The 15,258-nt window shown below is 50.9% G+C and overlaps 2 protein-coding genes across 3 annotated transcripts in view; both read right to left on the bottom strand.

Annotated features, from left to right (window-relative positions):
• ankrd22 (ankyrin repeat domain 22) overlaps positions 1-15,258 on the bottom strand; it is a 107,217-nt gene that overhangs the window by 80,427 nt on the left and 11,532 nt on the right. The gene's annotated exons all lie outside the window — the stretch shown is intronic.
• Positions 239-14,942, bottom strand: rnls (renalase, FAD-dependent amine oxidase). 2 transcript variants are annotated; one of them, XM_067244971.1, is made up of 7 exons: positions 14,712-14,942; positions 14,156-14,261; positions 13,599-13,744; positions 12,732-12,890; positions 3,495-3,668; positions 2,608-2,783; positions 239-902 (listed from the first exon to the last, which is right to left on the bottom strand). In XM_067244971.1, the coding sequence occupies exons 1-7, from the start codon at positions 14,827-14,829 to the stop codon at positions 750-752; spliced, it is 1,032 nt and encodes a 343-aa protein (XP_067101072.1). In that variant the 5' UTR covers positions 14,830-14,942; the 3' UTR covers positions 239-749. The 2 variants fall into 2 exon arrangements, with proteins under 2 accessions (XP_067101072.1, XP_067101071.1); XM_067244970.1 differs by having other exon boundaries at positions 12,732-12,893.

The raw sequence follows: 15,258 nt of genomic DNA on the forward strand, positions 1-15,258 counted from the left end.
GGTGATGCAGGGTGGCGCGCTCAGCCCATTGTCCCTGGCTGAGTGTAACCTCTCTTTCTAATGCATCATGTAACACTCATTAAAGCATTTTGATTGCTTCCTAATCGCTTTTTGACTACCTACATCCATTCTCCTTGACTTTGCCCTGAGCTCAGGATCATTAGTTACCCCACCACCTGCCATTGCACGCACGCACACACACACACACACACACACACACGCACACAGGATGGTTGGAAACTTTTATTTTATTTATTTATTATTTCTCCACAAAACCATGAACAAGTATATTTACAGTTCTTCATTGAGGTGTTCCAGACTGAACCAGTCTAAGCAGGCCCTGGTCAGGGTCAGGGTTAGATACAAGGTCAGACACCCGCCTCAGAACGCCTCCTCCGGCTTCACATTTACACTGTGAATGTCCAAGTTTAGTGGATGGTCAAGGTTCCTAACAGGCAGGTTTCAAGGAATAACGTTTTGTTCTGGAACCAACCCCTCCCAGGCCTGGCTTGATGAACACAGCCATCACAGCGCCCCCTGTGTGCTGGGTGGTATTACAGCTTATGAAGACCTGCAGTGTGTGTGTGTGTTCGCGTGTGAGGTGTGTGTGAGGTGTATGTGTGTGTGTGAGGTGTGCGAGGTATATGTGTGTATGTGTTTGAGGTGTGTGTGTGTGTGTTTGAGGTGTGCGTGTGTGTTTGAGGTGTGTGTGTGTGTTTGAGTGTGTGTGTGTTTGGGGAGGGGGGACATCAGAGGGAGGACTTGAGCACGCTGAGGACCCGCAGGGCTGACTCGATGCAGCCATCGAAGTTGGAGTGTGTGAAGCCGTCTCCTCCACACACCAGTAGAGGCTCCTCCAGCAGAGTCATCTGACCAGGGCAGCCTGCCACCGCCGTCAACACCTGGGGGGGGGGGGGGGGGGGGGGTGGGGGGGGGGGAGAAGGGGAAGGAAGGGGGTGAGGAGTTGGGAGAGGGAGATTAAGGAGTTTGGGAGGAGGACAGTGAAGGTGGAGGGGGTGGGAGGTACAGGAGGTCAGGGAGGATGGGGGTTAGGGAGGGGAGTAGAAGGAGTGTTAGCATCCGTCTAATGCAGCTTAATAACGGGTTCATCCTATCTCCTCCTCCCTGTCCGTTTAGCACTTCATTTGTGGGACTTTATCTTTCTCTGGCAGACAAGAGACCATCCCACACACACTCTCTCTCTCACACACACACGAGCACATGGTCACTCTCTCACACACACACACACACACACACTCCAAGCCCACACCTCCTGCTCATTGGTCTCTGGCATTCCTCAGGGTCATCACTGCCTGGTGTTTGGAACTAAGGGAGTGCACGTAGGCCCGCCGTGCACGGCTGCAGCCGAGCTACGTGCACATGGGAGCATGTTCGTCCACAGAGGAGGAAACACAGGCCATTTCCTCTGGATGGTAATATCCCTCGTCAGAGACGTTACACAGCTATCACACACACACACACACACACATCACACCTCACAGACCATTTACAGCTATCATCATCATCATCATCTCCTCACCCCTCTTCCTCTCTCTGCTACGAAGGAGTGAAAAGAGAGAGCGAGAAGAGAAGGGGAGAGGAAGTCAAAGATAAACTACCCAAAATGTCCAGGCACCCGTGCCTGTGTGTGTGAGTGCGTGCACGTGTGAGAGCACGTGCGTGTGTGCATACATGTGTGTGATTATGTGTGTTTATGTGCATGTGTGTGTGTGTATACAGTATGTGCACGTGCGTGTGTACATGTGTGTCTATCTGTGCATGTGTATACAGTACGTGTGTATATACGCGCATGTGTGTATGTGTGTGTGTGTGTGTGTTCTTCCAGAGGCCCTGGCCTGGGCTCCGGGCCTCCCACACAGATGTTCCCTCACCTCCGACCCCCGGCCCAGCGCAGCCTCAGAGTGTGGGTGTGTGCGTGCACGTGTGCGTGCACAAGTGTGTGTGTGTGGGACATTTTTCTGGTAGACGAGGAGAATGTGGTCTCGTTCGACAAAAACACACAATACTGTAGTGCCTAATGTCGTTCCACCTAGAACATCGCCCCATAGAACCAAATAGAACCATTAAGTACCTCATGGTACCCTCATCTACTCCATAGTAATACCTAACCCCCACCACATAGTCCCTCCCAGAACCCCTAGCACTCCACAGTAGGACATAGCAGCGCACTGCACCGTTAGATACATGAAGATAGACACACTGTTGATTAAGATGTCATGATGCTTATAAACAGGACACGGCACGTACTTCAGGAAGGAACGGGCTGTTCTATGAGGTCAAACACGCTCGTCTACGAACACACAGACACACACAAGCGCGCCATTCAGAACCTGGGCAGAGAGCTGTTGTTTACCGGACAGCCGGCGAGGGAGGAAGGCGTCTCTGGAACCTCTTGAAGTGCTTGAGGGGGTTGTGATGCATCAACATTTACATGTTTTTTTTTTTTTACATTTGGAAGGTTTTAGTCCCCAAAAAAAAGTTACATCTGGAACGATTCCGTCGCGCCTGATTATATCAGGCATGCCATGAGTCGAGCCCATTAACTCAAGAAGCTCTGTTCCAACTCCCATCAACCCCCCCTCTCACCTGGGAGTACCTCCACTTCTGACACTTGACACTGATTGGTTGAGGCAGACCAGGAAGTAGCCTGTTGAGTTCCTCCAGGATGACAGGCTCCACCTCTTCCTTGTCTCGCTCCAGGTGACGCACGCCGAATGGAACGCTGGTGTGCACCACCATGGAGGGCCCGTGGTCCGGGGACTCTACACACACACACGTGCGCGCACACACACACACACGCACAGAGAGGAGATGAGAGGGGTAGAGAGAAGAGATGACGACGTGGAAAGGAGCAGAAGGGAGGAAAGGAGGGTTGAGTGGGAGAGAGGGGAGGAGAACAAGAGGAGAGAGAGAAGACAGGAGGGAGGGATAGGAGGCAGGAAGCAGACAAAAGGGAGATGAGAAGAATGTCATATTTAACAGGCCCTGTGATTAAGATGTTGTCTTGCCAACACTGCTGGGCATGAGAACCGACAGGTAGAGGAGCACCTTCAGAGACATGTATCCTCTCACGCCCCCTCCTCTCCCTCTCTCCATCTCCCTCTCCCTCTCGCTCCTATTTCCTCTCTATCTCCCTCTACATGGCTCACACTGATCTTCCTCTCACTTCCCTCTCCCCCCTCCATCTCTCACAAGCTTTCTTATCTCTCTCTCTCTCTCTCGCGATAATCTCTCACCCCTCTCTCTCTCCATCTCTCACCCTCTTTCTTAATCTCTCACTCCGTCCCTCACCTCTCTTTATCTTAATTGCTCTTCATCTCTTCCTATCTCTCAATCTTTAGGTTTATCTTTCTCCCTCAATCTTCTCCTCCTCCCTTCCTCTCACCCTCATTCTCTACCTTCCTCCTCTGTCTGTCACACACACACACACACGACTAGACCGGGGGGGGGGGGGTGTCAGAGAGCGGACTAACCTGCACTGCGTTTCTTGTCGTCGATGGCGATGAAGCGTATGCAGGGGCTGTTGGAGACGTAGCGGGCCGCCCAGGGGACGTGGATGTGAGCCTGGGGGGCGTAGAACAGACCCAGGGCGTACCTGGACGAGTAGCTCACCCCCTCCAGCAGCCCACGCTGGTCCTCCCCCATCACTGAGGACACAGCAAGGGAGAGAGAGTGTGAGTTTGCATGTGTGTGTGTGAGAGTCTGTGTGTGTAAGGATGTGTGTGAGGGTGTGTGAGAGGGTTTGTGTGTGTGTGAGGGTATGTGTGTGTGTGTGTGTGTGAGGGTATGTGTGTGTGTGTGTGAGAGAGGGTGTGTGAGAGAGGGTGTGTGTGTGTGAGAGGGTGTGTGTGTGTGAGAGGGTGTGTGTGTGTGTGTGTGTGTGTGTGAGAGGGTGTGTGTGTGTGAGAGGGTGTGTGCTATAGGATCAGGGTCAGAATCAGAAGAGTCTGTCTTCAGTGCTCTGGCTGTACAATGTGCTGGAGGATAATATCTGGCTCCAGTACAAACAGAAGAACACAGAACAGACACACACACCACTGACACTGCCCAGGTCATGCTACTGTAACACTAGCACTGCTGCTACTAAGAAGCAGGGAGGGGGGGGGGGTCATATAGACATGCTGAGTACAGAGGAGCAGAGTACAGATGAGCAGAGTACAGATGAGCAGAGTATAGATGAGCAGAGTATAGATGAGCAGAGTATAGATGAGCAGAGTATAGATGAGCAGAGTATAGATGAGCAGAGTATAGATGAGCAGAGTATAAATGAGCAGAGTATAAATGAGCAGAGTATAGATGAGCAGAGTATAGATGAGCAGAGTATAGATGAGCAGAGTATAGATGAGCAGAGTACAGATGAGCAGAGTATAGATGAGCAGAGTATAAATGAGCAGAGTATAAATGAGCAGAGTATAGATGAGCAGAGTATAGATGAGCAGAGTATAGATGAGCAGAGTATAGATGAGCAGAGTAGAGCAGAGTATAGATGAGCAGAGTAGAGCAGAGTATAGATGAGCAGAGTAGAGCAGAGTATAGATGAGCAGAGTATAGATGATCAGAGATGAGCAGAGTATAGATGAGCAGAGTATAGATGAGCAGAGATGAGCAGAGTATAGATGAGCAGAGTAGAGCAGAGTATAGATGAGCAGAGTAGAGCAGAGTATAGATGAGCAGAGTAGAGCAGAGTATAGATGAGCAGAGTAGAGCAGAGTGCATGCTGGATTTAGTCCCCTACTTACCAAAGCATTAAACTAGAATGTATGTCTTAAACTCAGGGCTGGTGGACCCCATCAATGAAATCCTACAGCTCTGATGGGAAACTAATCTGTTGATGGGTTGTTCCAGAAGGTCGGTATCCATCTGTGAGTGTTGTTGCGTTCTACAGCTCCCCGCCCTCCATTTCACTGAAGGCTGTTTCAGTGTGTCTGTGAAGGCTGTTTCAGTGTGTCTGTGAACGCTGTTTCAGTGTGTCTGTGAAGGCTGTTTCAGTGTGTCTGTGAAGGCTGTTTCAGTGTCTGTGAAGGCTGTTTCAGTGTGTCTGTGAACGCTGTTTCAGTGTGTCTGTGAAGGCTGTTTCAGTGTGTCTGTGAAGGCTGTTTCAGTGTATCTGTGAAGGCTGTTTCAGTGTGTCTGTGAAGGCTGTTTCAGTGTGTCTGAAGGCTGTTTCAGTGTGTCTGTGAAGGCTGTTTCAGTGTGTCTGTGAAGGCTGTTTCAGTGTGTCTGTGAAGGCTGTTTCAGTGTGTCTGTGAAAGCTGTTTCAGTGTAAACTACTAAAGTAAGTAATACTTTATTTTGTTGTGAAGGAAAAATGACAATAAATGTACAGATATTCTTTTCTTATTACCTGTTCCTCCACAGGTGCCCATGTACCTCAAGAGGAAAGGAGGAGCAGAAAAGAGGTGTGTAAGAATCACATACTCTACTGGACAATGATCTCTCTCTCTCTCTTTCTTTCTCTCTCACTCTCCAAGAAGATTGGGGCTCAAACCTGCACTGTAGTACGGCACTGTGTGGAGGCTGTCAGTGAACTATCAATTCTCATAACGCTGAGATCTGACCAGCTGGCCTTCCAGCACACATACAGCTCCACACCAGGCCCAGAGCGAGCGAGAGAGAGAGAATGAAAGAGAGAAAGACAGAGAGAGAAGAGAAAAGCGAAAGAGAGGGAAGGAGAAGGAGGGAGGGGACATGATCCCACCAAACCCACAGAACAAGACTTAAGCTCTTCTGGTCCAACAACCAAGCCCAGGTATAGGGATAAAATGATAGAAAGAAAGTGTGAGACAAGAAAAGAGAGAGAGAGAAAAAAAAGAAAGATCTGTACATAGAGGTAAAAAAAAAAAAAAAAAAAAAAGGACAGTGTGTCTGTTCACACAACAGTGCCTTGTAAACACAGCACATAACCTTGAGAAGAGGCCATCAAAACGCACAGCGCTGGTAACCCCAGGGAGCACCTCCATGTTCACCCTGCAGTCCAGGAGTCGGCTTCACGTGAAGGCAGAGCACACGCACACTGACTCCGGTAGCAAAGGTCAAATGAACAATTCATGGAGCGGGGCTCCCTCAGGTATGTTTTATGATGTCATAGATCATGAAAGGAACTGTTTAACAGCTACCTCGCCCGCTCTGAGAGGAATTAATACGAGATTCATACCAGCAGTCAATTATAAAGCTCCTCCCATCTTCACAGCCTTGGGCTGGTTGTCTGACGTTCACGGATTAAACTGGGTATATGTGCATTAATTAAAAGCCATATTTCATATTTTTACGACTGTAGCACTGCTCAGATGGAAAAAGAGAGGAAGAGAAGGGGAGAGAGAGAGAAAGGAGAGAGAGGGACTGTGGAAATCACCTGTAGTCAAGTGTGTGTGTGTGTGTGTGTGTGGTTAACTATAGGAAGTTCTTCGCTCTCAAAACCTAATAAATCTGACCTCATTCTGGAGTAGAGGAGACACCATGTTTATCTGTTCTCTAGGAAACATGCTGATCTGCACGTTGCCTCTCACACATGTGCGCGTGCACACACACACACACACACACGCAGTCACCTACAAGGACCAGTTACACATCATAAACGACCGTTCCTTCCCCCATCTGTTGTGACCATAAAATGAATGTTGTGAGGTAGATAGACAGGTGTGTGTGCATGTGTGTGTGTGTCATTGCGAATCGTATAATGACTCACAGTGGATCAATGAGGTGTGAAAGGTGAAGAGATACAGAGCGTGCGAGAGAGGAGGGGGGGAAGGGGGGTACAGAACAATAGAAGGATAGTCCAAAGTAAAGTTGTGCAAGGCGGGAGAGGAGTATAAACTGACAGCCTGTCTTACTGCACGTCTGTCTGTCTGCCTGCACGTCTATCTGTCTTCCTGCCTGCCTGCATTTCTGTCCGTCTATCCGTCTCCTCGCCCAGCCGCTCGCCGGCTCGCCTGCCCTTGAAACAACCAATGGTAGCGAGGCTGAGAGGACAACACGTAGCTTGGAGTTTTCCGGGAGAGGACAGACAGGCCTCCCCTGACAGACAGGGTCAGACCGGGGTCAGCCTGATGTGCTGGACGGAACAGCCAGGCTTCATCATTACTCCGGGTTAGAGTGTGGGGCAGGCATGAATTATGTATGTCACGTCTGTGTGCTGGGCTGCGTTACCTCATTACCACCTGATGCAGTCTAGGAAAGACTGTCGGGGGGAGGGGGGAGGGGGAGGCATGGGGAGAGGGACGGGGAGAGGTGGTAGATTTTTCACCCCCCCCCCCCACCCTCCCCTTCTCGTTTACCAGACAGGTTCAACCTTAGACTCTCAGAGACACCAGAGCAACGGCCAGGTAAACATATCGACCTGACAGTCAGAAGTGTGGGTGTGTGTGTGTGTGTGTGTGGGGGGGGGAGAGATTCTTTCACTCAACTACTTATCAGGGCTGTATGTGAATGTAGCTGGAGGCAGTTTTAAGTTTGGAGTTTCTTTTTTTACAAACTGGATTCTCAAGAGTGCATGGTTCTGGTATGGCCAGTGCAGTTGGAATAATATTGTTAGAGTAGTAGGCTACAGTGATGCTACAGTTTTGAAGTCAATCTTGTGATCATGCTTTTGAATTTCAGTACTGATGCTCGGTGTGCTTCCTGTATAAAAGATGAATGCTGAGCTAAGGATGCAGGCTGACTCAATGATGCTGCCTGAGTTAATGATGCTAGCTGGGCTAATAATGCTAGCTGGGCTAATGACGTTAAACTGTGCTAATGATGCTAATGACGCTAGTCTGCTGTTGCATAAGCTCAGCAGGGTAGCTTGTTTAGGTAAACGGACCACCTCAGGGCAGGAACTGGGGGGAGTTCACTCCTCTGATAGCGAAGTGTGTGTGTGCGTGTGTGTGTATGTATGCTAACTTCAGGACTAAGCAGATCCATCTAGAGCAACAAGCTACAGGCACCAGGACTGACGTCAAACCCAGAGAGGTTATTTTAAGCACAGAGTAAAAATTAGCCAGTTCCACAATCTTTATATAGAGAGTCTTTGTCCCAGTTACACCCAACCTTCTAAACCTGAACTGCCCGTTGCATCATCTAGCACACATAAACCCTCCTTGTACATAAACCCTCCTCATACATAAAAAGAAAAAGCTATCTTTATCGAGCCCAGCACTTTATCTATAGCAACGCAATGGGTGGCTACATTCGCAGAATTGAGCCTTGTTCGAGAGATGGGTCATGTATTATCTATGGATCATCCTTGGACTGTAGGTTAACTAGTCAATCCCTCCTAGCCCTGCAGTCAGACCTCGAGCATAAACATCTCTCCGGTGTGAGGAGGTGTCTGGCTTCGTCTCAGTACTGGGGAAGATGGGGACTGGGATGTGTTGATATTACCCCCCTCTTCTCGCAAACCAACCCCAGACAGGGATGATGTCATGCACGGAGAGGCGCAGCTACATATTAAATTAGACACTGGCCAGCAGGCTGCTCTCTACAGAGGGGCCGGGCTGGGACGACGTCATGGCTGCTCTATTCTAGTGGTTTCTCTCTCTCTCTCTCTGTCTCTCTCTCTCTCTCTCTCTCTCTCTCTCTCTCACACACACACGTTTAGGGAAGTGTTTGCGTGCCCCGGCAGAGGTGTGAAAGGCCCGAGCCCCTCAGTGGCTTGGCTGTGCGTCACTCGTCCTTCCATCTTCCTCTTTCTCTCTCTCTCTGTCGCTCTACTTTCTCTTCCTCTCGACTCCCTCTCATCCTCTTTTGCTTACCCTCTTCTCACTCTCTTCCTCTCCACTCTCTCTCGTTCTATACCCTCTCTCTATTCCTCTATACTCTCTCTCGTTCTATACCCTTTCTATTCCTCTCTCTCTACTCCCTCCATTCCTCTCACTCTCTCTCTCTACTCCCTCTATTCCTCTCTCTCTCTCTACTCCCTCTATTCCTCTGTCTCTCTCTACTCCCTCTATTCCTCTCTCTCTCTCTCTGCTCCCTCTCTTCCTCTCTGTCTCTCTCCTCTGTCTCTCTCCTCGGTCTTGATGCGGTGGTACAATATGAATGTGAGAAACCGCAGGACGGCTCCCATCCGTGTCTACCTGAGCCCCCCGCTGCCCGTAGATATACGCTCGCTTTGTTACGTAATCCACTCCGCAAGCCGGAGAGGAGAGTAGGAGGAGAGGGAGAAGACTGGCTCCGTAAAACTGCGTTCTGCTCATGTCAATACCACGAACGCGCACAGACCCGCCTCACACACCCCTCTCGTGTGTTCTTGGAAGCTGTGCGTACCACACGCAGGCCCCGGGACGGCGTCACCGGCAGCCGGCTGAGCGTGCGAGCGGGGCCCTCGTGAGACGCGCGCACGTTAATAATGTATTCGCTGTGGCCCATGAAAGAGTCCTTGGAAGTGTGTGTGTGCAGCTGGAAGACCTCTTCTCTGTGTTCCAGTCGGAGACCTCGTTCTCCTTACTCCTCATTGTTGGGTAGTGGTGGTGGTGGGGGGGGGGAGGGGGGGGGGGGGAGGGGCAGTGAGTCTGTCTCAGCCAGTGAAGCCAGGGGAGATGACATCATCCTCGACACACGAGACTGAAGTGCCTTGACGCTGGCGCGCGCGCACGCACGTGATAAAGCGCATGTGCGCACACACGCGCGTGCACGCACGTGCTAACACGCGCACGCACGGCATAACAGCAAGACACAAGTCCTGTGTAAAAATAGACCCGATTTGTGTGGAATGATCCAGTCTCTCATTGAAAGACTGAGGTGGCTTCGAGTCTGATCACTGGAGCCCAGCCCACAACACAGGCACACGTTTCGTAAAAAAATGGAGGAATGTTGTTTCTTAACTTGAAGCTGGCTTTGAAGCCCAACAGAGGATGAGAAGAGGAACAGAGAGGAATGTGTGTGTCTTCGGAACAGGGGGAGTGGCTATCTGGGGAAAGCAGTGGGGGATGGGGAGGAGGGGGGGGGTCAGGGTTCAACAGTGATGGTCAGGGTTCATACCTGAGAGGTTTTTTCGATCCTCTCTTGGTTGTACCACGCTGTTTTACGTTCTGCCTCCAGTACAGGAGTCAATATGTGCCTGTACCCAAGTCATCCCTCCACCCAACCCCCCTCTCCGACCCCCCCCCCTTCCCCAACCACCCCCACGCCTCCGCACGACCACCTGCACCCCACCCCTTCCTGTTGCCCGACCACACCCACTCACCCCTTTCCGCCCCCTCCCTGGTCCTGAGCAGCACAGCTGGGGGCGCAGCAGGAACAGCAGGCTCCACATTCAGGGAGGTGTGGGCAGCGGGCAGGAGCGGGGGTTGTGTAATGTTTAATGTTGTCTCTGTGGCTCGTTTCATGGCTCACTCCCAATGTGGGCAGAGGGTGTGTGTGTGTGTGCGTGCGTGTCCGAGAGAGTAAAAGAGAACGACCACGTGTTTGTGCAAGAGTAGGAGTGAACGCGCGTGCGTGTGGGAGCGCGGGGAGGGAGCGTGAACGCGCACGCTTCTGTGCGAGTATAGAATGCGCGCGCGCGCGTTTGAGCATGACACGTGCGCAGCCGTGCTACAGCGTGCGGTCATCGCTACACCACCAGCAGGTGTACGGAGCACCACACACAGACAAACCTCTGCTCCCGCTCACCTCTCCTCCTGGGCCAGGTCTCTCTCTCTCACTCTGTCTCTCTCACTCTCTCTGTCTCTCTCTCTCTCTCTCACTCTCTGTCTCTCTGTCTCTCTCTCACTTCAACATTCCTGCTCTGCTCCGGCAGCTGGGGCCGTGCTGGTGACGGAGTGCTCAGGGGAAAGAGCGAGAGACACACTGAGGAGGTTCGACGAAAGCTGCACACATTCAGGGAGGGAGGGACGGACAGAGGGAGGCTCGTTTCCAGGAACTGGATGAGAACTGAATGTGAACTGGGTTAGAGATCTTGGCAGGACGGTTGTCCCTGGCTGCAGCCGGTCAGGGTTCTGGACCAGTGACAACACCCCTCACCTACCCTGCCCTGCCCTGGCCACCTCTCCCCTCCCCTCCTGCCCCAGCCTCTGATGCCCCAGCCTCTGCTGCCCCAGCCTCTGCTGCCCCAGCCTCTCTTGCCCCTGGCCACTCCGAAACCTGGCCTCCCAAGGCTGCCCCGCCCTGCCCCCCCCCGCCCTTCCTGACCCGCCTACATAACGACGCACATTTCTACAACTTTCAAACAATAGGCCCATTTATCCTCCTCTTTGATGTCAGAGGACCTTTAAAAGCAGCAGACACAAGGCGGGGTTGTGAGGCCAGGAGGAGGAGGGGGGGGGGGGCTGGAGGCCCACAGGAACAGCCAGGTCTCCACAGACACAACACCAGCTCCATCTGAGGAAGCCTTCAGACGAAAAAAACGTCAGGGGAGACCAGATAAATCTGCTTTGATACTCTTTGGGGAGATCTACAGAGAAGAGTTGACCCTCCCTATGAACTTGTATTTGAAGAACCCTATCTTGCGTTTGAAAATGTGTCTAGAATGTCTGCAGCCAGAGGTCTTGCTATGTAAAAGGGCATGCAGTCTTCTCATTACAGCCAGTATTTCTGCTTCCCCGGCTTCTACTCCTGGCTCTCTCAGGACTGAGGAGGATGTGTGAAGCCTGATTCTGTGTAAATGATTTCCAGATTGCTTCCTCATGGGCATACAGGCCCAGCTCACAGCTCACACCGCCCCCCACTGGCCAGAGCCTGCCACTGCACCACAAGGGAATGACATCATTGCTGTCGACTGAAAACAATGAACCGCATAAGACACGCAGATAGATCACTGTTCTCGGCAGGTGTCTCAGACACCGTCAGCTATGTACACACAAACACACACACTACATTCGGCATACTCCACCCTCAAACCAAGATGCGTGTGGGGCGTTAGGCCCAGAATCAACCCGAGCTGGGAGCCCTTGTCATTCCAGAGTCATTTGCGATCTCTTCCCTTACTGCCTTCTAATCCACTGACAATTACTCCAGCATGGGAATGGACCCTCGCTAGGGGGGCGGAAGGTTTGTTGTGGGACCGAACACAGCCGGCGGATTACGGCGAGGGCTCCACATGCATGCAAGTGTTCAGCATCACAGTCACAGTGGAGAACACCCAGGGCAGCGTGGGCTGGGAGGAATGCTGTTAAATGAGAACAGTCTGTGTGTGTGTGTGACAGGGCTGCTCCCCCCCAGTGCAACAGCAGAGCAGAGCACAGCCCCTCAGTAAACAGGGCTGTGTCCCCCCCCCCCCCCCCCCCCTTCACAGGTGCGCGGCTCTGACGAGCGCAGGGCTGGCTCTGGGAGTGCTCGTCAGCGAGCAGAGCTGAGAGGAACTCTGGCACTTCGGCTTGCCATGAATCTGACGGTTTGTCAACGTGACCGAGAGAGTTCAAAACCCACTGACATAGAGAGAGGATGTGCGTGTGTGTGTGCTAGAGAGAGAAAAGGTGAGCGTAGGCACGTAGCTGTACGCGTGTGTCATGCCTGACTTTGTGTATGAGTATGTGTGTGTGTGTATAATGCATGTGTGCATATGTGTGTTCTGTAGGTGTGTGTTCATATCTGTGTGTATGCGTGTACTGGAGGTGTGCGTCTATGTATGTGCGTGTACATGTGTGTACTAGAGGTGTGTGTTCGTACCTGTGTGTATGTGTGTACTGTAGGTGTGTGTTCGTACCTGTGTGTATGCGTGTACTGGAGGTGTGTGTTCATATCTGTGTGTATGCGTGTGTGTGTGTGTGCACAGCCAGGGCCAGGGTACTCACAGGAGGCCACGTCTCCCTGCAGCTGCAGGATCTGGGGGACGGGCATGGTGAGCACCACCACGTCAAACTCCTCCCCCGCGCCGCCCTTCCGGGTCACCTCCCAGACCGCGCCCCGCCGCCGGACGTGGGTGACGTGGCGGTCGAAGGACACCTCGGCCCCTGCTTGGGTGGCGAGACGTATGGTTGGAGATGTGGCGGAGGAGGGGGGGGGGGGGGGAGAAAGGAGCGGGGAAGGAGGGAGGGGGGAAGGAGGGGGGGAAGGAAAGGTGGTGGAAAGGAGAGGAGGAAGGGGGAAAAGCAATGGGGGAATCCAAGGAGGGAAGGAAAGGAAGGGAGGGAAAGAAAGGAGCGAAGGAAAGGAAAGGAGGGGGAAGGAGGGGTGGAAGAAAGCAGGAGTTGATGTCACACAAAGCAGACCCTTGATTCAGGGAGAGGAAGGGAATGACACATGCAGATAGATACAAGCAACATAGAAACAGACCACTTGACAAGGCTGGGGTCAAACTGAAGAACTAGTACTACGCCACGTTACCCAGGAGAACGTTACTCGGTGGTTGGTATTTGGAATTTAGAATCTAGAATTCAATCTAGAACAGTCATGACCTCACCACATTCAGGTCCCATGATCGAGGACAGAGAGGAGCAGTAAGAGGAAGCGAAGATGGGGGTGCAGGAAGTACACAGCAGTTGATGAGGAAGAACACACACACACACAGTCCACCAAATGCTCTATACAGAACCAGCTTTAACACATGTGGTGGCTAGCTTTTTAGCCGACACATCTGTCTAAACATTGTTTGTAGTTCATTGTGAAGTGTAGGGTGGAGAGGTCTGCGGAGGAAGGTGTGTGTGCGCGGAGGGGGTTACCTGACTGGTTCAGGAAGTGCTTGACGATGGAGGACACGCCCTCGGGGGTGACGTAGTTCTTATGCCCCTCCTCCTTTGTCACCATGCCCTCGACGGAGGACTCCAGCCGCTTCAGAACGCCGTGGGCCAGGAGCTCCTCGTAGAAGCTGCCAAACACACATGAAGACAAGGTACACGTCTGGTCTGTGTCGCCCATTTGACAAGGAAGGTCACAGAGAGCTTAACATACCCCCACAGAACTGCTCCTATGAACAATATTCTCAGCAGGTCTGGTTGTATGTACTGAATGTAACTGTGTAACAGTGTGTCTAAATATACCTAACAGCCCCATTAAGCTATACCAGGACAGGATCCTAGGACATGTCAATGATTGGTTGAGATTTTAAATAGTTGGTCATTTGCAGACAAAGGCACATAAAAGAATATAACTTTGATTCAATATTCAACATGCTAGAAAAGTGAATCTGGGTACAGCTTATCCTAGTCCTAGTTCTGGATCTCGTCCGGAGTGAAAATAGTCGGTCAGAAAGATGAAGACAGGTACTAAAGTTGGTCACCTGTTGTGAGTCTGTGCATAGTATGGTGTAGCTGTGATATACTGGGCTCCTAGGTCAACTATACAGGAAGGATCGTTTGGACTTCTACTGGTGGACATCCGCCCTCCTGCAATACACACACACACGCACACACACACACACACACACACACACACACACACACACACACACACACACACACACACACACACACACACACACACACACACACACACACACACACACACACACACACACACACACACACACAGCGATGACTCAAGAGATTCGATTACCCATTTTCACATGATGCTGACCATGCTTATGAAATGCTAATGTTAGCTCAGAAATCAGAATATGTTGTTAGTCTGCCTAGTTCGTTGCAACGGTATGTGACTGTACGATACTTGAATTTGCCATATATCAAACACATCTCTATGACTGTATGTACAGTAACGCTGTAACCTCGCGTAGCAAACAATGATACACGTAGCTTCAATGTTACGAATCAGTCAAAATGATGCTGTAAGTACAAAACTGACATCGACAGGTGTCAACAGTTTGATTTTGAACTTACCTGCTCCACGCGATTTATCCCAAACTACAATTTTAACTTTGTGGGGTATTTCTCTTCGTAAAAGGCACGCGCATAAACTGCCGGTTAAGCCTGCTCCTACAATTAGTACTCGCGACATGGTCGACAATTAAGGCTATCGGTATGTGTAAATACATATAACTTCAATTTCACATGTCTGGTCAACTATTTTGCATTGCTACCATTTTCACCTCCTGTAAATGTCACAACACCACTGGACGCGGGCCAACCGAAATGTACCCCGGGTTGATTCACTCAAGGAAGCAAGACATGCGATACTAAATGTATTTTACGATTAAATTAGATTTTGATGCACATGTGATTCCTTTCTCTTGACATTATTTTCACTTATACTTCAAAAGGGTGCTCTTATCTTTTGGTCCGTAGGGCGTGATTGTGCGCATCATTTACACAGATTGCAAAATAGTTAAGTCTGCTTTATATGGTAATCTATTTTCGACCTAGAGACTAATTCTTTACTACATTGATTCCCATTCGATTATTGGGAAGTATCGATTTTGGGAAGGAT

Source organism: Osmerus mordax, chromosome 10, assembly GCF_038355195.1.
Source record: "Osmerus mordax isolate fOsmMor3 chromosome 10, fOsmMor3.pri, whole genome shotgun sequence".
Classification (NCBI taxonomy): domain Eukaryota; kingdom Metazoa; phylum Chordata; class Actinopteri; order Osmeriformes; family Osmeridae; genus Osmerus; species Osmerus mordax.

Coding starts and splice junctions, on each gene's coding strand:
- rnls (XM_067244970.1), bottom strand. CDS start 14,829: ATGTCGCGAGTACTAATTGTAGGAGCAGGCTTAACCGGCAGTTTATGC. Junction 12,894..13,598: donor GCACTTCCTGAACCAGTCAG/GTAACCCCCTCC, acceptor TCGCCACCCAAG/CAGGGGCCGAGGTGTCCTTC. Junction 903..2,607: donor AGAAGTGGAGGTACTCCCAG/GTGAGAGGGGGG, acceptor CCCCCCCCCCAG/GTGTTGACGGCGGTGGCAGG.